The 26,393-nt window shown below is 35.8% G+C and overlaps 1 protein-coding gene across 1 annotated transcript in view; it reads right to left on the reverse strand.

Moving 5' to 3' along the window:
- Positions 1-21,535, reverse strand: part of LOC102804491 (uncharacterized) — a 57,511-nt gene extending 35,976 nt beyond the window's left edge. Inside the window, exons 1-5 of the mRNA XM_085497254.1 lie at positions 21,289-21,535; positions 13,347-15,804; positions 7,986-8,220; positions 3,895-4,046; positions 2,073-2,232 (exon numbers count right to left, since the gene is read on the reverse strand). Coding sequence (XP_085353380.1) covers positions 2,073-2,232; positions 3,895-4,046; positions 7,986-8,220; positions 13,347-15,804; positions 21,289-21,307 — 3,024 coding nt within the window. The 5' untranslated portion in view covers positions 21,308-21,535. The remainder of the gene's footprint in view (positions 1-2,072; positions 2,233-3,894; positions 4,047-7,985; positions 8,221-13,346; positions 15,805-21,288) is intronic.
- Positions 21,536-26,393: the final 4,858 nt, after the last annotated feature.

A 26,393-nucleotide genomic window follows, 5' to 3' on the forward strand; every position in this document is an offset into this window, starting at 1 on the left:
CTGAAAGCCACCACATGCCAGCAGAAAGCCATGACATGCCAGTGGAAAGCCGCGACATGCCAGCGGAAAGCCCCGACATGCCAGCGGAAAGCCACCACACACCAGCAGAAAGCTACCACACGCCAGCAGAAAGCCACCACATGTGAGTGGAAGCCACCACATGCCGGCAAAAAACATAGCCACCACACGCCAGCTAAAAGCCACCATATGCCAATTGAAATCCACCACACCCCAGCTGAAAGCCACCACATGCAAGCTGAAAGCCACCACATGCAAGCTAAAAGAAACCACACGCAAGCTAAAAGTCGCCATATGCAAGCTGAAAGCCACGGCATGCAAGCTGAAAGCCACCACATGCAAGCTGAAAGCCACCACATGCAAGCAAAAAGTGGCCACACGCCAGCTGAAAAGCCACCACACGCCAGCTGAAAGCCACCACATGCCAGCTGAAAGCCACCACAGGTGAGAAAAAAGTGGCATAAGCAGATGATGTGTTAAAGTAAATGATGAGAATAAATAATTATATATAATTGGTGCTCAGAACATGTTGAATTAGTGAACACAGTTTCAACTCATTGCAGTAGTTTAGGTCATAGAATCTAACATATTAATGTCAAAAGTAAAAAAAAAAAAGCCATGCATGGCACAGTCCCTGTTAGTTATTGAATTTAAGATATATAGTTTTGTTTATAGCAATATAGCTGGAATATAACCATGTCAGGAATATGATTATGATGATTGTTTAAAATTAAAATGATTGACATTTGTATCTGATCGTCAACTGAGTACTTGTCAACATTGAGAGATATTGCTCTGGAGCAGCATTAATTAAAACAAAATCAGCCATTTTGAATACATGCATATATCTATAACAGGATGAATATTTAAAATTTGAACATAATCAGTCAAAGCAAGATATGGTACGAGAACTAAATTCATTAAAACAAAATGGTTGCCAGTCGGCCATTTTGAATCTTATCTGTATTACCAAATTTGAACAAATACCGTAAACAGCCTAGAAATGCTTAATTTTGATGATTTTACAGTACAAAAATGGCTGCCATTTGGTCATTTTGAATCTTATCTGTATTACAAAATTTGAACAAAATCCGTAAACAGCCTAGAAATGCTTAATTTTGATTATTTTACAGTACAAAAATGGTTGCCATTCGGCCATCTTGAATTAGATCGTGAAACAAATTGATGTCCATATGTATAATGTCATGTATTATGTATGTGTGAAGTTTGGTTGTGATTGGTTTAGGCATTTCTAAGATACAGGTCCTGACACACGCACGGACGGACACATTGATTATGATGATTTTTTAACATTAAAATGTTTGACATTCAGTTATCTTGTATCTGATCTTCAAACAAGTACTTGTCCATATTGATAGATATGGCCCTAGAACCACATTCATTAAAACAAAATGGCCGCCAGTCAGCCAATCTGAATTCAATCTGCAAAACAAAACGACGTGCATCAGGAAGGCATAATTTCCAATATATGTACCAAGGTTTAACAAAATCCATCCATAAACAACCAAGATTCGGTTTTGGATTTTTTATCACAAAAAATGGCCACCATTCAGCCATCGTGAATCATGAAAATTAATGTGCATATGTTTAATATTATGCATGATGTATGTGTGAAATTTGAATGTAATCGGTCCAGACATGTTTGAAATATAGGTCTGGAAGCATGCACACACAAACACATGCACAGATGTCAATCCATAAGTTCCTGTTTTCGGACTGAGCCAAACAGGAACTAAAAAGAAAACTGAAACTAGGAAGGAAGGAAGAAAAGGAGAGAAAGTGAGAGAGAGAAATGGGGGGGGGGGTGCAAGGTTGCTGAACATCGTTTCCATTACTATGCGCAAACATTTCATACATTGTAATGTTTATGCTGTATGTTTCAGTCCCCTATAACTAATAGGTATTTATCTGTTTACTGAGCAGTGCCACATTCTTTACCAAACATAATAAAATTTATATTAACCAAATTATTTACAATCTCTAAAGTCATTAAGCTTGTCCAGTCAATGTATACAAGAGTTGTGGAATCTTACCTCAAACTCTTTCACAACAGTAGCGAATTGTGGTGACTTCTTGCATTGTTCTTCCAAAGTTGAAGTCATTCTGTCAAATTCCTTGATGTATGTAGTTGAATATAACTTGAGGAAGGGACACAAACCTAGTATGATGTCAGATATCTTTGGGCATGTCTCCCTAGGTAGAAAAACATACTGAGGTTATGCTGAGTGTGTAAATTACCAAGTAAACATCTCTAAGAAGAATTAATCCATCAAGAAACATTTTTATTTTATTACTACCACAAATTTCTATTGTTTAGATATTATATGGTTATTACGAGAATACGTCAAAGTATGCACAAAAACAGTACAGCTGGAATAGCTGAATGTGCGGCGTACTGTCTGAGTGTATACTTTGAGGTATTCTCGTAATAACCTTATTATTATACATCTTTTCTTTCCTAGGATACACCATGGGAATGCGGAAATCCAAAATGTTTAGAACAGAATCAGCGAACTTGTTTTTATGGAGTCCGGTTAAACTCTTGTGGCAACCATGTTTGTTTTTATGACTAGAGGACGGTTACTGTACATGCGCAATCATTCCATATTTGGAATTCGCATTTCTTAGTACGATAGGATGAAAAATACCCTGTAAAATACCGCAAAATTACAGCATGCTGTAACTTATGGCGTTACGGTGACAGATGAATAATAATGTCTAAACTTTCAGAGGCTGGACCCTATCAATGCGGGGGAGTGAGTTACAAACATACACAACAGTCATTGCTCAATCATGCTTGTACTTACCGGTACCATGTGGTCAGATATGGTAATAATGATTTTATACATTATTGTGAAACCATTTTTAATTGAATGAGTCAAAAGAAATAGACATAAGACACACTGACCCAAAGACAAATGTATCTGAGCATTGTCACATAGAAGGGTGACTTTGATTACCGTACATTAAACGCAAGAAGTCACATGAGTCATTGCCTGATATTGATAAACACGCAACACCAGCTTGTCAACAGATTCTTGCCAATACAATTTTATCAGCTCTGTCTTTGATAGAATATTAAGTTATTGTTTTAGTACATAACCAATCAAAACAAAATGTTGCATGCTGCTCAACAATTTCTGCTTTACTTTCTTGTCTTAATGGCAGTTGTTCAATAGCTTTGCCTGTATATTGGATCCATGATTGGTAATCTACCCTATTTCTTGGTGGTAATGAGCTAATAAAGACAAACTAGAAAAACTTTAGCTAGTTCATTGTTTAATTAGTTATTTTAAGTGTTTAATATCGACAATTGACAGCTTTCATGTCTGTCATTGGGTGTTTGCCTGGAGGACAGGTGTTAAAATTCGCCCAAGATGCATGCCCCCACATTGCTGGGCTATCCTGGTATATTCTGTATTCTGGCAGTTTTTCCAATTGAAAGTGTTCCCCTAAACATTGGCCAATGGCTTGATTATTACTCAACTGCCACTAAGAAAATAATTATACAGGTATATATATTTTGTAAATAAGACAAATTCATGATTTGATGAAAGAATGCTAATCTTTTTTTGTGATTTTCAAGGTGTTCTTTCCAGCAACATACATGAACATGTATGTTGTACATAGAATAGAACTTATCACTTGAGGTCAAACATTTTGGTACATATTAATGATCCTGTAGGTTTCACATCCTGGGACTTTTGGGGGTATATAAATTCACTGTGTATTGAAGTATAGAATGGTATGCTAAAAGCAGGATGCCTGACCTAGCTTGCACAGTTGATTACTGGAATATTACGTTTAGCTAAAAACAATTTTAGATCGGACAACTTATGTAATACATATATTTACCACTTTTCAATTCTATCCTGCAACTTTGACAATAAATCTTGGTTAATTTCTGTTAATTGTGGAAGGTAATACAAGATCTGATTCAAATCTTCTTGAGAGATGATTTTCTTGGATGCTCGACTGTTAGCTGCATTAACAGCGCTTCGAAAATGCTATTAAAATAAAAGAAAATATCAGTAGTAATAATTATTGCTGTATAAAACAAAGAATAATAACTACAAAACATATAGAACAATGACTGTAAGACAAGTACACTGTAAGTGGGAAAGCCATATAATTTTGGTATATAAACATTGTACAAAATTTATAAGGTTTAAAGTTATTTCAAAAAGTAAAAGAAAAAGTTACTAATCAGCAATTTAAATAATTCTAATTAACTTAAAAAATTATGAGTAAACAATTCATACAAAGGCAGCTTAGTGAAGAAATAACTACAATGACATTTTGGTGATGTCTCATAAAATGATGATATCTTTATTTTTGTGATATCCTATATTTTGGTGATATCCTGTATTTTGGTGATATCCCATATTCTGGTAATATCTTGTGTTCTAGTGAAATAACTCATATTTAAAATTCATGAATTTATAACTAGTACATCAGGTTTCTTTCCTTTTATATTTCCTGTCTATATCATAATTCAAACAAAACTGTCAATAATAGTGATAAGACTGGGTTAACAGTACGTCTGACCTTTGTCTTCATGCATGTTGATTTTTATTTTGTAACTGATATTGTTTTCACAGATTAATCAACCCAACACAGGCTACATATAGTTGAAAATTTAATGCATACAAATGTACAATGTAGAATTTAATATAATAATTTATATTTATTATTTGACCCAGATTGATTATGTCTGCAAACTTAACCATAATAAATCAAAATGCATTTATTATTGTAACTGACACAGAAATATGATACCACAGCTATAATAGTATCCATCTTACAATTTATGTCACCTTGCACAAAGTATACTGTAGTCTTGTTTTTATGCTCTAACTATCAAATAATGATGAACCAAAGAAAGCTTAAACACAACTTTTATGTGCTGAGGTTATTGAAGGCACATTACATGTATGTAGATAAGGCAATTCATATTTAAAATTAAATACAAATTTAGGATTAGCCTTCGAAAACATGAAGTCTTTTTATGGTTGTGTCATTCGACAATAACACTTGCAGAATTTTGGTTATTTTACTCAGTTATGAACTCACCCCCCCCCCCCAATTCATTTTATTGTGTTTCATAAGCTTCCTCAGTAACTGCATTGCAGCCTCCACTGCAATTTATTTGACTACAATTACACTTCCATCATTTGGACACTGCAGTTACAGATGCACTTAACTATATGGCAACAATTATGTGGAATAGGCAGTGTAGCCTCTGCTACATACTGACACTGACGTAACGGGGGATAGGTAGTGTAGCCTCTGCTACATACTGACACTGACGTAACGGGGGATAGGTAGTGTAGCCTCTGCTACATACTGACACTGACGTAACGGGGGATAGGTAGTGTAGCCTCTGCTACATACTGACACTGACGTAACGGGGGATAGGTAGTGTAGCCTCTGCTACATACTGACACTGACGTAACAGGGGATAGGCAGTGTAGCCTCTGCTACATACTGACACTGACGTAACGGGGGGATAGGCAGTGTAGCCTCTGCTACATACTGACACTGACGTAACGGGGGGATAGGTAGTGTAGTCTCTGCTACAAACTGACACTGACGTAACGGGGGGATAAGCAGTGTAGCCTCTGCTACATACTGACACTGACGTAACGGGGGGATAGGTAGTGTAGCCTCTGCTACAAACTGACACTGACGTAACAGGGGGATAGGTAGTGTAGCCTCTGCTACATACTGACACTGACGTAACGGGGGATAGGTAGTGTAGCCTCTGCTACATACTGACACTGACGTAACGGGGGGATAGGTAGTGTAGCCTCTGCTACATACTGACACTGACGTAACGGGGGATAGGTAGTGTAGCCTCTGCTACAAACTGACACTGACGTAACAGGGGGATAGGTGGTGTAGCCTCTGCTACATACTGACACTGACGTAACGGGGGATAGGTAGTGTAGCCTCTGCTACAAACTGACACTGACGTAACGGGGGATAGGTAGTGTAGCCTCTGCTACATACTGACACTGACGTAACGGGGGGATAGGTAGTGTAGCCTCTGCTACATACTGACACTGACGTAACAGGGGATAGGTAGTGTAGCCTCTGCTACAAACTGACACTGACGTAACGGGGGGATAGGTAGTGTAGCCTCTGCTACAAACTGACACTGACGTAACGGGGGATAGGTAGTGTAGCCTCTGCTACAAACTGACACTGACGTAACGGGGGATAGGTAGTGTAGCCTCTGCTACATACTGACACTGACGTAACGGGGGATAGGTAGTGTAGCCTCTGCTACAAACTGACACTGACGTAACGGGGGGATAGGTAGTGTAGCCTCTGCTACATACTGACACTGACATAACGGTAGATAGGCAGTGTAGCCTCTGCTACATACTGACACTGACATAACGGTAGATAGGCAGTGTAGCCTCTGCTACATACTGACACTGACGTAACGGGTGATAGGTAGTGTAGCCTCTGCTACATACTGACACTGACAAAACGGTAGATAGGCAGTGTAGCCTCTGCTACATACTGACACTGACTTACAGGGGGATAGGCAGTGCAGCCTCTGCTACATACTGACACTGACGTAACGGGGGATAGGTAGTGTAGCCTCTGCTACATACTGACACTGACGTAACGGGGGATAGGCAGTGTAGCCTCTGCTACATACTGACACTGATGTAACGGGGGATAGGCAGTGTAGCTTCCACTACATACTATCGCCATAGCTACATACTATCGTCATAGCTACATACTATCGCCAAACTACTTCCACAGTTATGTAGTTTACAGTCAGTTTTATATTACAAGTTTTATTGTTACAAATTTAATGCCATAAGTATTTATCAGTTTACTTAACTTTGCAACATGTTCTAACTTTGTTGGGACACACCCGAGTTTTCAGAGCCAGTGGCCGAATTTCAGTTAACGAGATGGAGATGGAGTTCTAGTAACCAGTGTGCCTCCATTGTGCCAAAGGTTGAATTAAACATTTTTTTACCAATAGAAACAAGCATCCCCTCTGCTGAGATAGCTCAGCTGTTAGCAATGCACATTTCAATTAAAGAACAGAAGATATCATTAGAATATGAACAAATCTGAGAGACGTCCACATGTAGTACCTATATGTATAATATATCAAGGCAATTGGACTTGCAGTTTTCAACAAGAAGTCGAAAATATCACTTTTTACCAAAAATTTCAAAAATATTCATCAAAATTCGAGAATTAAAGATATCATCATGAAATGAACAAATCTGAGAGACGTCCACATGTAGTACCTATATATGTAATATCAAAGCAATTGAACTTGCGGTTTTTAACAAGAAGTTGAAAATATCACTTTTACCAAGAATTACAAAAATATTCACCGAAATTAGAGAATTGAAGATATGATCATGAAATGAACAAATCTGAGAGAGGTCTACCCAAGGTACATATACACCAAGTATCAAAGCATTCAGGCTTGTAGTTTTCAAGAAGAAGTCAAAAAAGTAAAACATTGACACGGACGACGGTCGATGACGACGACAATCACTCATATGATAAGCTCCGCTCGACAAAGTCGACAGCGGAGCTAAAAAGGGAACTACTTATAAATAATTAAAGTTCTTTTCTTCCTAACTTTAGTTACGTATTGTTAAATTCAATACTAAAATACTACTAGAATATGAATTGTTTGTCAGCATTTTAAGAAAAATATAATTTATATTATGTAACAAGTTTCATTTAAATCTCTTAGCCGTTCTTGAGATATCAAAAACTACAAAGATTTCAATTGTGTGCTTCATGCACAGAAGTAAAGAAATCACACTTGTTCATCAAATCTTAAAATCTAGGTTAAAATTAATTTTAAAACTGGAGCAACAATATGAAGTGTTGAAGAATGGGTTAATGCTCACACATAAAGCATTTAACACTTTTAATTAATAAGCATGACTTACTAGATTCATAAGTTCCAGTATCCCAACAAACACTTTTTCAGATGTCATAAGTTCCTGCGCAACATTAAAGGCTTTCATTTTCTTTTTTTCATCTAATTTTTTTTTCTTTTCATCTTCAGAGATTGGTTCATCATCTTCTGGTCCAGAATCTTGTTCGTCATCTGAGCTGCTCTCATCAAATTCATGGTCTACAACACTACTGTCATTTTCATCCTGGTCTGAATGTTGACGAATACTAAATAAGAGGAACAGAAAGCATTAAATATATAGCAAAGTTATACTTTGTTATTCCATATCCTATAACTAAAAAAAAAAAAACTAAAAAACATAAATTAATTAGTTATATCTTTATTTAATTTTAAACATTTCCAAACTACTAGCAATTTCATCAAAATCTGAAGATATTTGAAAAAAAGGTGTACATTATTGAGTGAGCCTATTTAATAGCTATTTGATCTTATGATTTTTGATAGAAAAAAAGTATCATCGTTTATCAGTGACAAAAAAAATTATACTTTTAATTAAAAAGCAAAATAGGACAATTTAACTGAAAATGTAAGAAAATGTAATGTTGCTACAAATTTTAACAAAACTGATGTATTCATATATACCTTACTAAATAGTATTGAATGAATATAATAGGCTCATATCTAAGACATAGTAAAACACTTTTTTTAAACCAGTCATTTGGCAAGAGCAAAATTTAAACATATCCTACAACTGACCTGTGTCTGAACCTTCTTGGCATATGTAAGTCAGACAATTATATAGATTAATTACATAAGACTGGATAGAACGATGCCATTAATCATATAGAAACTAGTTTACTATGTGTTAAGTTATTTTTATTGTTAGTAATGCTGTCAGGCACTATTCATACCAGCACTGTTTTTATTTACATTAAGTTTCTTGCAAAAAGGTCATTATGTCAGAGTTTGTTTTTTAGCAAAACACTCAGGTTTGTTATGTGTTGCTGTATACAATGACACTGCATTTTCAATGCATGGGAACCTTACACTCCTTTTTTATTCAGGATTCAAGTAGAGAAATTATGTTTTCATTCAGGATTCAAGTAGTGAAATTACGTTTTCATGCTGTGAAATTTGCAAATTATCATTACATAGTTTTAAAACCATTATCAAAGAAAAACTTGTGTTAGAAAATTTCATTTTCATTGTTTTGTGTCCATATATGGTCACTTGAAGTATTTTTAAACTAAATTTATCTGATAATGGTTAGAATTTGCTAAAAATAGTAAATTATTAAAACAATTGGTTTCTATTAGGCATTAGCATATCACATGGCAGCAATCACGACCCTTATTGTGAAAACACTGGTTGAAATTTTCTATCAAATTAAATTAAAATGTTTAACAAGACAAATAATTAATTAATAAACTAACCTGTACTAGTATATATAGAACTAATGATTTCCTTTATGTTAGAAAGACACAAGAATGAGACACAAACTAAAACAATATTACAATTTAATACATACCATTCATAATTGTAGGTATCTTGTTGTAACTTGGCTTCAAACAGAGCCACTCTAGTGGACACAAGCTTGGAAGGCACTGAATTTGAAGAAGGACTTGAGATCATAGTGAAGTACTGTATTCAAAATGTCACTATCCCTAACCTTACTTCCTTGTATACTTATTGGTTGAAGCTATTATAGTTATGGGGAGGTGAGGTCAGGGGGAATCCAGCCATTCTTATTAAAGAGGTTTTAACTTTTAGAAAATATGTAGGAACAGGTCAAACCAACATTTCTCTTGATTTGTGTTCCAAAAAATAAACAACTAGGATTCAAATACTTCCAAAAAATTCCACATACAGCTTTATGTATAAGGCAACATAGCTCCAGGATAATTATACTAGTAATGGGGTCATGGTAGAGTGATATGCTGACACAGGACGGTATTTCATGTTTTAAGGTGTATGAAAGGAGACAAAAGTGAAAAATACATTGACTACAAGTTCAGGGATCACATTTAATGACGACATCAACAGATTTTAACATGCTACTTTTAACATGAATAGTGATTGTTCTGAGAAATTAGATATTTATCACAAAAACAAAATGAACAAATCTGATACTTTCATAAGCTAACAGTACTTACTTATTGAATGCCAAAATAGTTGGATTAGTTGCTTTTTTAAGAAGAATTGAACATAAGGTTGAACATTTATTTTTAAGAGAAGTTATCTTTAATAAACTGAATAAAGAAAAAAATGACATTTAAAATTGTCCTTTGTCAATGAAACGGGAAATTACTGTTAATTTTAAACTAAATGGCATATTTGTTGGAACATGCAATCTTAGTATGCATAAATAGCAATATAATTTATAATTGTTAAGTGAAAACTTTCATTTTTGATAGTATGCTCCCGCCAAAAAAGTATCCTAAAATTTATTTCCATTCAGAAATGGTATGCACCATTCCGAAAGAGATAAATTTAAAGTATGCCCTCTATGGCAACATCACATTTTAGGTTATTGATGTCTACTATATACTGCAGTCACGTTGTGTTGTCACAGGAAGCACTGTATCAGCACATAAATTGAATTTGGCTACAATAGTGCTCCACCGCCTCTTTACACTAGTTTTTATACACAGAACCTAAGTTCGAACAAACTCTCAGCACACCTTGCACGATGTGCGTCAAATCGGTGTAAAAAGGACACCGACCTGCAACGTCATGGCTGCAGTCAAATTTAGGTAAATTTTGGAAAACCAACTTTTTCATTTGTTTTTATTTATTTATTTATTAATTATACCCTTACACAAGTAGCTAGCAAAAACTAAATTGACATGTGGGACTGAGTGACCCCCCTGAAAAGGTGGGAAGTGATGTTTAAAAAGATGATGTGTGGGTGACAACAAGTCTTCTTTTTCTTCGTGTTCCCTCGCTGGGCAAAGGACTTCATCCTGTCCCCCATTACAAGGACGAACACCCACTTTCTGGCTTTTCCTTTGTATGGCATGGCAATTTATGAAAACCTTTGCTCAATGATCACCAGTGGGAGTTTTGAAGGGTGACCCCCTTGCCCAAATTTGTAGTGTGTATTTTTATTGTGTAATCTTTCCATTAGTAGTTATGTTAACGCATGTTTTTTATTTCTTTATAGTTGACTAGTTTTAATAAATTGTCTTACTTTTAATCTGGTGTGTTGTAGTGTTTTTACAAATTTATATAATAACAAATCAGCCGAGAAAATCACAAAAAGCAAGTTTTAACATTTTCTGAATAAATCAATAATATTATACATGTTTTAACTATGTAACTGCAAAAATATCTTGCTACAGAAGCATCCTCTCTGAATAGGGTAACAACACTACCTAATGATTTGTGAGCTTTCTAATGCTTTATATACACAAGTGACCTTACGGCCGAAAGAGCTCCGCTGTAATTGTTAACTGTGAGTTGGAAATGTAGGATGGAGTGAATGATGTTGATAAAGTTTGGCACCAGAAAAGAAACTGGTCATTGTATTATTACGAGTTTGAAGAAATGGAGATTGTGGAGTATGATATGGCCAGTCAGGAAGATTTGGGGAAGATGTCAAAAATATGCAAAAGTGAGCAAAAAAACAACAACAACAACTGTTACAGTTGTCCAATAGCTGCAAACATATAAACATTGAAATGACCTTAACCAGAAATTGAACATTATTGAAAACATTAGCCGAGGTAGTTCAGAACCCAACAATACCCCTATCTATTACAGTCCATGTATTGTACATAGACCATATATAACATATGGGAAAATTGAAAAAATAAATATTCACAAAAAATTAATAACTTTTATAAAAATAGAGATATCTATTTATATCAAATGAACAAATATGAAAGAGAACCCATTCATGTATCTACATTGTGAATCTCTAAGCAATCTGGCAGGTGGTTTTGGAGAAGAAGTCAAAAATATGCAAAAATAAGCAAATATTTATTAAAATAGACACTTGTATATGGTCTCATGAAATTAGTAAGTCAGAGTCTAGTCGATATCAAGAACATTCATGCCAAATTTCTATGCAATCTGACAGGCAGTTGTTGTTGAAAAAATCATTTTTCACCAAAAATGATAAAAAATATTCCCTAAAAATAGAGATTTGGATGTGATGCCATAAAATGATCAAATCTGACAGAGGATCACCCCAGGTAGCTGTGTTATAAATAGCATACAATTTTTGAGAAGATGTCCCTTGAAAAAAGTTGACGGACAATGTACTACACATGACGTATGACAGACAGACGACGACAGGCCCAGTCAACCCAGCAGTTCCATTCGGTTATCTTCGATGACTTTTGCAATGTGCACCTGATAAGGGTTAAAGTTTCTGCTAGTTTGAATATAGGCTTGTATGGATGTATAATTTGAGAAACTCTGTTTTACATCTCAGAAAAATTTTATTTTTCTCCTTATATAACAAATATAACTCCATGAATCTGTGAGCAATAAGATAGAAAATGTTTTCAAGCAATAGTAAGACCTATAGTTCAAAAACACTTGAGTATGATCAATATAGTTTCTACGTCTTGAACTATTTTAAAGTGGACACGGAAATGTTTTACACAAAACGCATTTCAAAAAGGACAGTTATTTTTATTTATAGAAAATGATGTTCTCTACCATCCTCATCATTATCAAAAATATTATAATGTTTTTAAAAGTTTTACAGCCTGTGTATTAATTGTGCAATATAGACATTCAAATGGAACTTTTTTTTTGTATTATTGCTAATATTTTATAGTAGAATAAATTCCAAATATTTTTGTAAAACTTCAAAATTATTTAACATCCTTAGGATATTCAACTTAATGGTGCCTCAATTTTATCACAATTTGTTTCAAAATTTTCCCATAATTTTTTTTATTTTATTGTAATTCCTCAACTAGAATTTTGTAACTTATAACTTATAAGCGTAACTATAAGTTATTCAATATATATTACCAATTGAAGTTTTTTAAATAAATTTTATGCAAAATGTAGCTTGGTGAACATACTTTTTTTTACATTTAATATTTATTTTTTGTGAATTCATAAAAAAAAAAAAACGATATTGTAAAAGTAAAATAAATGTGATGATCTGTTCTAGTGGTAGCCAATCACAGTAAAGCTTATGTGATGATCTGTTCTAGTGGTAGCCAATCACAGTAAAGCTTATGTGATGATCTGTTCTAGTGGTAGCCAATTACAGTAAAGCTTTCTCAATTGACAATGAAAATTTATCACATTCCATCATATCAAGTTCATTGTCTTCGAGAATGCAATAAATGGATGACACAAATGCCATAAATATCAACGAAACAATCTGTACGGAGAATATATTGCGGAAACATGAATTGTAACTTACCTTGATGGCACATCATAATCTGAACTTTGCTGAGTTGTTATATTTGACATATCAACGTAACTGCCTGTGCTTTCAATGGATCCAATAGATGTTGTAGAATCTTGCTTATCAAGCTTTCGTTTTTTAACATCTATACTATCTTTTGGTACTTGTAAATGATCTGTTTTATTGTAAATACTGTCTGGCAGATTGACATATTCATCATCATTTTCAGCAGCTTCTTCCTCTTTGCTGTCACCAACGATTGAGACCCCAGGCGGTCTGTACTGTTGTCGGCACACATCTGGATCCACATACTCATCTTCATCTGGCTCTACACTATTTTTAATCCAGTCATCAGGATTTTCATAATCATGATCATCTACAGCTTTACTGCCAAGAGTAGAATCCATATATTCATAATGAGTTTCATTTACTACTTTTGTTGCTATTGCAGCATCGTGTTGTTCATTCTGTTCAGTAAAGTCAACTACTGACTTATCCTGACAATCACCTGATTTGTGTCCACCATTAACACGCTCTATATGTACCTCATCATAAAATACACTTTTTCCTTGACTTTGAACTCCTTCATTTGATTTCTGACTGTTGCTACGTGTAACTAATCTAAATATAAAACTTTTTCTTTTTTCATCTTCTGAACTGTCACTATGACCACATTTGGCTCTCAACATTTTTTCATTTCTTTTCTCATCTTTGTTTGTTAGTGAACTGTCTTCAGTAGTGCAGCTCAATTGATTTGAGTTATCTGTTGTTAGTGAACTGTTTTCAGTAGTGCAGCTCAATTGATTTGAGTTATCTGTTGTTAGTGAACTGTTTTCAGTAGTGCAGCTCAATTGATTTGAGTTATCTGTATTTGTTTTAACTCCAGCTGAGACACTATCACTGGTAGGCTGTTCTGTTTTATCTTCCGATTGAGTTGAAACAACAATTTTCGAGTCTGTTGTAGTTTCTATGCTGTGCTCCCTAACTGACACTTTCATTGATGGTGGTCTAGGTGGGGCAGGTCTTGGGGGTTTCACCTTCGCAGGTTTCAGCTCGTTAGAGTTTCTTCTATCTGAGGTAATTGGTGATTTCAATTTGGGCAATACTGGGGGTGCTGGTCGAGCAGGTCTCACTCTACCACTGGGTTGATCAGATACATCTTCTTTATGGCTGGAAGACAACTCTTCCTTTTTAGAGTGTACAGCTGTAATATCACCACTTTTCACTTTATTCTCAATATATTTTGTCAATGAATCAGACCTAGATGGAGTGGGAGGCGCTTTTTTTGTTGACTTCTTTTTAATTTCTGATTCTCCCATTTTTCTCCCAGATTTGGGGTCAGCAACTTTCAGATGAACGGTTTGCTCTGACTGTTCCTTTTCTTTATCAGATTCTAAGTGATCAAAGTCTTTCACTTCCTTACTTTCCTTTTCTTCGTCAGATTTCAAACTCTCAATAGATCTGACTTGCTGGTCTGTGCTAGCCTTAATGGATTTCAAAGCAACTCCAGTTTTCTTATCTTGGTCTTGTTTTTCCTCAATAGGCTTCAAAGCAACACCAGTTTTCTTTTCTTGGCCTTCCTTAGCAACGTTTTGAACTTCTTTTTTATTCAAAGACAGTCTAGGTTTAGGTTTTGGGCCTATAGATGGAGGCGGGGGACGTGGAGGTGTACTCTTCTTCCGGCTTTCTATGACTTCAGTCTTGCTATTGTTTTTTGAATCATTTTCCACATCTTCTTCAGGGCTATTCAATGGTAGTACACCAAGTACAGCAACATGACCTTCTTCTACCTTTTGTATCACCACAACACTACCACCACTTTCTGTATCTTTTTTGCCATGTTTGTGTTTTTTTCCTTTTCTTGCCGGCTTTGCAGGAACAGTAGCATCTGTCTTTTCTGGTTTGCCAACTACATCATGAGAACTGCCAGTATTATGGTCTTCAGCATTTGGCTTGTTGTAAAAACTTCTTGGTGTTGGTGATGGGCGAATCAAAGAACTATGAGAAGTAGAGTCAGTTTTCTTACATTCATCTTTATCAAGGGTTTGCCTGTGAATCTTTTGAATAAACCAACTAGATGGGGTACTGTCATTTTTCCATGCATCTGAATTTTCATTTAACGTATCTGCCGATGTTTCATCATGAGTATGATTACAATCTTCAACAGAGCCGTAAGAAAGTCTAGCCTGTATTTTTTCTCGTTTTTCACATGTACGCCTTGGTTTAACTGGAGGTTTTGGAGGCACTTTGGTTATTTGAGTATCATGCAAAGCTATGGTAGGCTCCGCTATGGTACTGGTCAGATTTCTAGATGGTTCAATGACTGAGCTGTTACCATGACACTCACTAACAGCATCACCAGTATGGCAGATATCCTTTACTTTAAGTCCCTCTATGAGAGGGAATTGAGGTTTGGGAGGTAGTGCTGGTCTTTGCCCTCTAGGAAGTGTGGCTGGCTTCATTTTCTTCTTATCTGAAATAAGATACAAATAAAAATTTTAAAATAGTGAAAATGTACAACTTTGGTTATACTGTAAACCATTATAATCTTGCATGAAATATATATATGAATAATCAGGAAAGTAAGTCATTGTCAATGACATTGTTTTTGTTTGTATTTGGATTCATTTGCAGAAATTAAGGATGAAAAGGATTGCAATTAAGAAGAATAAACAAGCAAACTTGCATTCAGTAGAGCTCTGCTGTAATTGACAAGTGCAGAGGGCAGAGGCATTTCCATGGGGACTCGTGCTAAAGCATTCTACCATACTCGGTAGTATTTGTCGGAATTTCCTAAAAATTCGGGACAACCATAAGAACTCACTTTATAACTACTTAATATTTTTTCACTATAAGTACCTGTATTTTGAGATACATGTATGATATAAATATATATTCTTAAACATTGTAGCCATGAGAAGGATATAGGGGTAATTGTAGACCAGAAATTGTATTTTGAGATGCATATGAATGAGAAAATCAACAAAGCTAATCAAATACTAGGTATTATTATTAAACGAAATTATGAGTATTTGGATATTGATTCTTTTTGTATGCTCGTCTCTAGTGTCATTGGCTCGACCCCATATTGAATATGCTAATCATATTTGGTTTCCACACCTTAAAAAACGTATTAATGCTTTAGAAAATGTTTAACAAAGGGCCACAAAGCTTTTACCAGGTTTTGCAAATAGAAATTAAATTTACCAACATTGGCCTTCTGAAGGCTTCGGGCGATATGATTGAAATGTAAATGATCTTGACAAATAAGTATGATCCCGAAGTAGCTAATTTAATTCCATTAATGGAAGCAAGTATCACTAGAGGTCATCATCTCACAATATTGAAATTAGAAGCAAGGACTAATCTTAGAAAGTACTGTACTCTTTTGTCCTTAGATCAACTGCAATTTGGAACACACTTTAATACATGAGTGCCAAAAATATACATTAAAAATATATTTCAGGGTTTTTTCTAGAAGAAAAACTGTAAGAGAGAGCACTGCAATTCAGCGGCGCCACCAAGTGGGGGAGATTGGGTTCTCCCTACCAGGGTGTGGAGTTTTTGATAAATGCAGCATTTTATGGCTTCCTTGGGGCCAAAATTACTATCAGACAGGTCACAGTTGAAGACTGTGGCCACATGTGATCCCTGGTCAATCAGAATTTTATGGTTGCCAGAGGATCTGCTCCCCAGGGTAAGGGGTGCATGGCCATGGCATGAGGGTGCTGCGCCCCTGTCCCCTTGCTTAAAAAAATCCCTGGACTTGACAGACACTGGCAAGATCTACCACTGAAATTTAACTATGAAGCAAATAGTCATAGATGATGATAACTCAGATCTGCCATTAGAGGCTAATTAATAGCTTACAGTTAGAATAATTACAGTACTTTATAACCTTGTTACCATAGGAACCACAGACAAATGACTCAATAAAATACAAGTACTGAGAATGCTAAATCCGGGTGTACATTCAGCTAAATAGAACTGTGATGCTGTCAGTTGTTGCTGGCAATGTACTGTAGTCAGCTGATTTGTTGAATCACTGAAAAATGTAATATGCAACCAAAGTCCCTCTATCCCCGGTCTGGAAACGACTAGCGTTCTTTTGTCTTGAACCGCACGTTGCGGATGAACAAACCATTCATACCCGGGCCAAGAGATTCAGGAAGTCAGACAGATTATAGTACTAGTCTAGTACAATACTGTCAGAATATTCATTAAAATCGGCAAATTTACGGTTGTGCAAAGCAATACCTCATTGTATGACTTTGACCTCAAATTCGGGCAACTACAACGTAAACAAACATGTAAACAAAATTAGCACTATGAAATTTGGGATTTTTGAACCCCGATATGTATCAAAAGCAGCCTACATGTACCAACTCATAAACATTCAGTTCCTGCCATGTAAAGATTAATATCGAGAATTATGTTCATCTTCTAGTTTTAATAGGGAAAAAACATCGCGTACCAACATACTAACATCGCTAAACAGATCTTGTCAAAATGGTGTTGTTCATGTTAACATGGTCGATCAAAAAACCTATATTTCTGATTCTTGGGTTTTCATAACAGTTCAAGTCAACTATACAACAACTATTGACTTTATTCGATGTAAAAGTATAAACAATGCTTCAATTTTTGTAAATGATAATAAAATGCAGTGTGACAAATAAAAAATCAGTTCAACAATTTTTTGTGATATGTTTCGACCATAAAATGTCAAAATCAAAGACAAATATTGGTTTAGCGTCCCAAAATCAAACACGAAAACATTTTGGGTAAAGGTATGAAAATTTGTTGCGAAAATGTGCCACTGCTGGTAAAATAGATGAATTAATGAACTACTTGCCGGCTAAAATATGACCTTATACAGATATCCTGATTAAAAAATTATGTGAAAAAGCTTGAATTCTGTAATAAACAACTAAGTTGTAAAAAAAACACACAGCAATGACGATTTCAAAAATAGTGATCGGCTGTGTACTGATCATGTGACAATGCTTTGTCCATACCCGCGACACGCCTTTGTCAGGGAAGGAGGGCAATTAACACCTAATACATTTTTTTGTTTTGTTTTTTTGTATGTAGAATCATTGTACTGAGTTTGAATGAAATCATGCAAGCCATCTCGAAGAAACAGTTGTTAAAATGATATATAACCCAATAGGTATGATCCTGATACAAAAACCAATTCATCTTTGAGAAATGATCCCAGACACAATTACAAAATGGTATTTAGGATTTTAAACAAAATGACAGTCAATGCGACAAATCTAGTCAGACATACTCCATGGTATTACTCATGAGTATAGTACAATGTACTTATAAGAATCTTATTGGAATTTAACAAAAGTACAGTTGAAATGCAGTTGTTATTCAAAGCCATCAGGTTTAGTTCTGTGACCAAAGACAGACACAAACTAAAATTTGAGTGCACCTATATCTTCTGAATAAATTGAAAATTATTCCAATATAATTTCTTTATTATTTCTATAGGATTTCTTTATTTCTATAGGATTTCTTTATTCCTATATGATTTCTTCAGTATTTCTATATGGTTTCTTTAATATTCCTACAGAATTATTTTTGTATTTCTATAGAATTTATTTAGTATTCCTATATAATTTCTTTAGTATTCCTATATGACTTCTTTTGTATTCCTATAGGATTTATTCAGTATTCCCATAGGATTTATTTAGTATTATTTAGGGAAAGGGGCCAAAATACTGAAGGATCCTTTCCATCAAATGTAATGATATCTGAATAGTAGATGAGAGTGGCTATAAGCACTGCAGCAGCAGGATAGTCTCCTCTAAATAACATTTGTTTGAAGACTAAGCTTGGGGCAGTATGAGGCAACAAGAATAGCTGACTTGAGGTATGTATTGGGGTCTAAAAACTAACTCTGCGACGTGATTGTGCGACTCGCCGAATGTCGATTATTGCACTCTGCGACAGGGTCGCAGTGTCACTCCGCGAAGAGCACGATTCCCATTGGTTGGTTGGTCGAAAAGGCTGCACAATAGGCTGCAGGCAAGTCTAAATTAGTAAATATGACCCTCAGTTGCAGATTTTTCTTTGCCTCGTCTGTCATTGGCGTCTTTGCTTTCTTTCCTTTCATCGTCATTGCGTTAGTAAGATGGTGTTATTAAAATAGAATACAGACTTAGTAAATAAAATGATTTCTTAGACGAACTCTTGACTGATAATAATGCTGACAATGGACGTTAGATTAATATGCATTGTTTGCGACAGGAAGCTTGTCACTCGTTCTATCAGAATCGTCAACAACAGAGTATTACCAGTTAGTAGTGTACATACATTTTTTTTGTATACATGTTATAAACATTATGCAAATATTAACGAAACGATAGTAGTGTTAGCGCTTGAGTGCTGGTCTTTCCGAAATTTCGAAAAGCTGGGATGATGAATCAAGGCACAAAGTAACCGTTTTATCAGTTATTGAAAAATCAAGAAAAAAAAAGAAAATTTCCCTTCCCGCTACATTAAGATCAATATGGACCACCGAAATTTGGCATTCATTTAAAATAATAAACCATAATTTTCAGTAATACTGACTTCAAAAATTATGATACAAAAATACATTCATACCACAAACCACAGTCCCTAGCGACTGTGCACAAACCAACGCCGTTTGTGTTTACTTTTCACAACTGTTGAGTTCGTTTATGATCTAAACGAAGGCAGACGATTGCAAAGAACTGCTGCCATGGCAAAACGTTGCACATCGTGAATGATTTTTTTTCACTGCATACTAATTATTTTCCTTGATGCACTCAACAAAGTCATAGCAGACGTACAACATTCGTTGCAGAACGCGTGAAAAGTACTTCCTGTTCCACTTGCTTTGAAACTGCTGCCTATGCTAATGAGCATAGTTGTCGGAATGAAGCCTTACAACTCCAAGATGACAATAACGTTACACCAGGAATAGGCATTCAAAACCAATGTGCACGTTACACTATTAAATTTTTCTAGCCAGCGGTGTGATGTGTCTAATCACCGTAAACCATGTGTCATTTGTTTGGTCCCACAATTTGTCTTCCATGTGCTTGCCGATCACCGAACAGTGCGGCATGTCGCTGGTACATAGTGTTTACACACTTTTTTTTACCGTACCATTCTTACCATTTAAAACTTAATTTTTTATGAGGCATGCGGTGAACATCGACCATTGGGATTTGCGCTGTTCGACCCACCAACCAATAGGAATCGTGCTCTTCGCAGAGTGACACTGCGATTCTGTTGCAGAGTGCAATAATCGACATTCGGCAAGTCGCACAATCATGTCGCAGAGTTAGTTTTTAGACCCCCATACATACATGCTGACTTTTATAAATACATTACATTGTACATTGCGACACAATAACAGGATATTGGCAAACTCTTTTTCCACGAGAGTAATCAAAGATTGACAAAAACTATCACTCAGCAAAATGTTGTGGTGCCGAATATGTCAATTTCAACACCACTATATTGGTCAAGTTGTACGTCGTGTACTTGATAAACCGTGTGTCATGTGATGACGTTAAACGAATATGCGTGGCTTCAACACAGAACAATATGAACAGGAAGACAATTACATAAAATAAAGGCGATAAGAATCAATAGTTCATGAAAGATTCCACTTGTATCCAATGGAAAACCGTTTGGTGACGATTTATAAATTGGTTGTGAACAAATGCTTGGAACTAAACATGGCTATGAATCCACTGCCTCGGCGGCAGGACGAGTTAATTTCATAAATTTGCGCAAACCATTTTCTTCCAACACTCAATAGAATCTAAATCGAAAAGTCAAAAACCACACTAACTAGGACAATCAAAACTGTCCACGATTAAAAAAAAAAAAAAAAAACTTCACAGGAAATTAAAAACAACTTGCAACGACGTCGTAGAAGGTCGTAGAAGGTCAACAGATATACACCTACCCGTGTCGCACATTGTCATTGATGTGATGGTGTACCAGTCTTCAATTTAGATAATCCATGAATACTAGTGAATCGTCACATCTAATTAGCAAGGTCTATAACTCCTTTAGATATTTAATTAGTAACTCAACCACGATCACAGCTACATAGGAACCATTTCCGGGTGGCTATTCCTGCTCATCGATCAAAGTTCACCGTACTTCCTGGTTCAACGGCTGATCACACGACAAGATCTCGCAGTCTGTAAACTTGCTTCCGATTGCCACGTGGTGGCGTAAAGTGACAGCCACTTCAGCAACCCAAATAAATACAATAAATATGGATATATCCCTCCAAGGAAAATAGGGTATGTAATATCCACGAAGGAAAGGCAGTCAGTGGCGGATGAGAAACATTACATTTTATATAGCAATAACTGTCAAAATAAAAAAGATAGATCAAGATTTTTTACAGCCCTGTACATCTACTATGCCCCAAGGTTTGAGGGTTTTAAAGTGGGAGGGTCGTCATCTGCGCACGGGCGGGAATTGAGTCCCAAGCGACGATAACAACACACGATAAACCGCAAAGGCTCATGGGTAGACGCTTGTTCAACTCTACTATAGAAGATGTACATCCCAGCTTCTGTCGCTTCATCCCAGGCATATCAAAAAACACTCCAAAACTGTGAATTTATAGTGAGTTTGGTAGATATCATATCGATTCATTTATTAAAAAGCAGTTAATAAAATATACAAAACACCTAAACAAAACGAAAAACCATAATTAAAGTGGTACAATGAACTCAATTCAGTACTGAAATCTACAAATACTAAACTGTCAGATATTGACAAATGAATAATGAACTAAAATCATCACAAATGTAACGGATATATGATAAAATGGCGTGTGAAACCGCAATCTCAATTGCTTACTGATTGTGTGGCCATGGTTCATTTAATAGCAGTTCACCCTATCTTGTATTTCCAAACACTCCAATCATTACGCTAATATTTTCACAGACTTTTAACTCAACTTCTTTGTTATACTTTATATACATTATTATCAAAAATCTGATGAGCACTGGAACAGGAACACGGTTCTTACCATAGCTCCGCAAAGTTGCCAAATACGTTAATTTTATAAGTGGTCGCTAGAAAAATCTACCATCCAGAGAATTGTAAAGGTACGGTGACTGCAATGGGTGTAAATGTGGATGCATGGAGGGCCAAGATTGGCAGTTTTATCCATCCTAGATCTTGGAAGTCCGTAAGTCTGCCTCAGTATTCGCCATATTCAGTGTGGTCACCACTAAATGGATTTGCATACAGTTGTCTATGCTGTCTCATTGTTCTTGGTTATGTAACACTAAGTACCTATGCTATTACTACTGAGATTGATTATATGCATACTTGGTTAGACACAAATGGTATGTTAACTAATTCATTGACTCCAGCATGTCATTTACTCATGCCAACCAGTGATACATCCAGTATGAAGGTCGCGGCAAAGTATACCCTTGGCGGTGATAATGCACGTGGAATCTTTTCGGTGTACAATTGAATCCAGGACCCGATACCAGGCAATCAACATTAACCAAGTCAGGGACTCTTCAACCGGCATCCGCACCCAGTAAACAACCTGAGGATGGAGCCATGATGTCAATTTTGCGGGACATTCAAAGTAATATGAAAGACATGAAAATGGATATGAAACTAGTAGATAAGAAGATCGATAGGATGGAATCCAAGCTGAATGGAGTAGAAGAGACAGTAGATGAGGTGAGGCAAACTACTGAGGGAAACAAAGAACGTTTGGATAAGTTAGAACACTTGGAAGACGTTATCGGTGGACTGAAAAATGATATAAGCGTCCTAACAAGTCAGAACTGGAAGACCGTCAAAAACGGAATAACATTGTAATTCGCGGCATAGATGAAGAGCCAAACGAATCGTGGGATCAATCAGAGGATAAAGTGAAGAAATTGTTAGCCGAGAAATTGAATATTACAGGCGTTGATTTTGAAAGAGTTCACACCTTTTCCCACCTCCATAGCTGACGAGCTTTTTGTAGTTAACAAAGGCACGTATATTGTTTGCAATTAGTTCTTTTCTCTTTGCAAATAGTTTATTTCTGATATACCTGGTTTCTTGTGAGAAATGCTCATCAATAAAAATGTTGGTACCATGCAGTTCTTTTTTCTTTGATAGAATGTTCTGCTTATCTTTGAATCGAGCACACATTGCAATAAGCGATCTCCTACCCCAGACTCCGGTTTCAATCTATACTTATAGCAATGCCAGTGACTCTGTTGTTAGACAGGGTACTAGTATTTCAAGATAGGGGTCTGGCACGGGAAAAATTAATGAAGGTATGGGTAAAGTAATTAGTTACATGTCTTGGAATGTACATGGTTTATTGAGCAGTTTACATGACGCAAGTTTTATCCAGTATTGTACGCAATTCAATATATTTTGTTTGGTTGAAACTTGGCTTACACATGGAAATGTCGATGTTCACGAGTATTTCCCTGATTTTAAATTGATCTCATGCATCAGGGAGAAAAATCGGCTCTCAAGGGGCAGGCCTAGTGGGGGTGTCACTGTTGGTATTTCTAAAGATATGATCACTGGTATCAAGGTGTTAGATACAGGGATGAAAGATGCTATATTTCTATTATTGAAGTCACACTATTTCGGATGGGGCAATGACATATTGTTTGGGGCTGTATATATACCACCAGAAGGTTCTAGGGTGTACGAAAATGAGACTAATGGAATCAGTATCCTTGAACAAGAGTTAACAAGGTTGAAAACCATTTATAATTGTACAGATATTTTGCTCGTGGGTGATTTTAATGCGAGGATAGCAGACGAACCCGATTTTATTGCAAATGATGATACAAATTGCATTCAATTTCTCCCACATCTCTACGAGAACGACTCATTTTGTATGCCACGTAAAGCTAGGGATAAATTAACAAATAACTTTGGAAAGAATTTAGTTTCGTTGTGTTGTACTTTTGGCATACATGTTCTTAATGGTAGAGTGGGTGAAGACATACTAGGTAATATTACATGTATAGCAAACTGTGGCAAAAGTACTGTGGATTATGTGATTGCTTCGTCTGGGTTATTTGATGTAGTTTCCAATTTTCGGGTGTCAAATAGAACCGAGTAAGACCATTTTCCCCTTGAATGTACTTTGCAATGTAATTGTAATAATAGTGGTCAGGTAATACATACTCCCCAAGCTAATGAATGGAAAAAGTATCGTTGGAAGGAGGATATATTAAAAAAACAGAATTTTGCACAGATAAATAAGCCACAGGTTGTAAACAACGGGGACATCACTTTTGATTCAATGCTTGAGGAGCATTATGCTGAAAATGGTAATTGTGGAGATTTGAATGATTGGATCACTAATGATGAAATTATCAAAGCAGTGAAATCACTGAAAAATGGGAAAGCTACTGGTCCAGACGGAATCCCTGCCGAATTTTTTAAATGTTCTGTAAATCATTTATTACCACTCATGAGTGAATTATTTAACAATGTTTTCGAAATGGGGAAATTTCCTGAAGGGTGGTCACGTGGGGTAATTATTCCACTTTTGAAAAAAAGGTTCAAAATCTGATCCCAATAACTACAGGGGAATCACATTATTGGATGTCTTCGGGAAAATATTCTGTAGCATACTAAACAACAGACTTTATGAATGGGCAGAGGATACTGGGACCATCTCTGGAGTGCAGGCAGGATTTCGTAAAGGTTTTTGTACTGTTGACAACATGTTGGTCTTGTATGCAATCGTTCAAAATTATCTTAAAAAAAAGAGGAAAATTTTACTGTATATTTGTTGATTTTGCCAGAGCTTTTGACTCTGTTGACCATAGCCGACTTTTTATCAAATTACATAATATTGGTGTATCAGGTAAAATGTTAACCATTGTCAAGTCAATGTACAGTAATGTCAAATCGTGCATCAGACTTGATGGTGGGATTTCTGATTACTTTCCTTGTACTATTGGTGTTAGACAGGGCAGTGTATTGAGTCCTGTCCTATTTTCTTTGTTTATAGATGAATTATATAATATGATTGGGAATGTGGGATACAGGGGGGTTCAGCTAACGCAATAAATGTTTGATTTATTTGCTTTATTGTATGCCGATGATGTAGTCATATTTGCTGATTCAATTGTGGGATTGCAGCGGCTGATTAATATTTTAGAACGCTTTTGTATTAAATGGAAAATAACTGTAAATAAAAAGAAAACTAAAATTGTAGTGTTTCGGAAAGGTGGTCATAACTCAACTAATAAAAGATAGTTTATGAATGATGAACCAATTGAAACTGTAAATTCCTACAAATATCTTGGGTTATTGCTGTCATGTAGAAACAGCTGGTCTAAAGCTGTTGCAAATTTGGCCGCACAAGCACGCAAAACAGTGTTTTCTTTATTCAGTTTTGAGTATAAAGTTGGTATACTTAATTATGATGTTTATTTCAGACTATTCGATGCTTTAATTTTACCAATTCTTTTGTACGGGGCAGAAATTTGGGGGTTTAAGCAATATATTCAGGCTGAAAGAGTGCAGTTGAAATTTTGTAAACATTTTCTTGGGGTTGGTGATAAAACATGTACTGAAGCCGTACTTGGGGAATGTGGGCGGTTACCCATTTTTGTAAACTCCTTGTTAAAATGTATAAAATACTGGTTACGAGTCACAGAACTTCCTGAAGGGAGGGTTGTAAAGCATGCTTACAGACTAATGTATAAAATAGATGAGAATGGAAGGACATCATGGGCCACTGAAATTAAAAATATACTTCATATATGTACGGCTTTGGTATGTTTTGGATATCCCAGGGCGTGGGGGATGTAAACCTGTTTTTGGTACAGTTCAAGCAGCGGGTAATTGATATTCATAGGCAGGATTGGTACAGTGAAATATGTTGCACTACCAAACTAAGGTCATACTGTAGTTTTAAAACCATGCTTGAACCAGAAAAATATCTTTTTGTAGTCACAGAGGCTAAACACAGACATGCTCTAGCACGTATTTGCTGTTCTAGTCATAGATTGCGCATTGAAGAGGGGCGCTATACAGGGTTGGAAATTGATG

Source organism: Saccoglossus kowalevskii, chromosome 3, assembly GCF_978046115.1.
Source record: "Saccoglossus kowalevskii chromosome 3, keSacKowa6.1, whole genome shotgun sequence".
NCBI lineage: Eukaryota > Metazoa > Hemichordata > Enteropneusta > Harrimaniidae > Saccoglossus > Saccoglossus kowalevskii.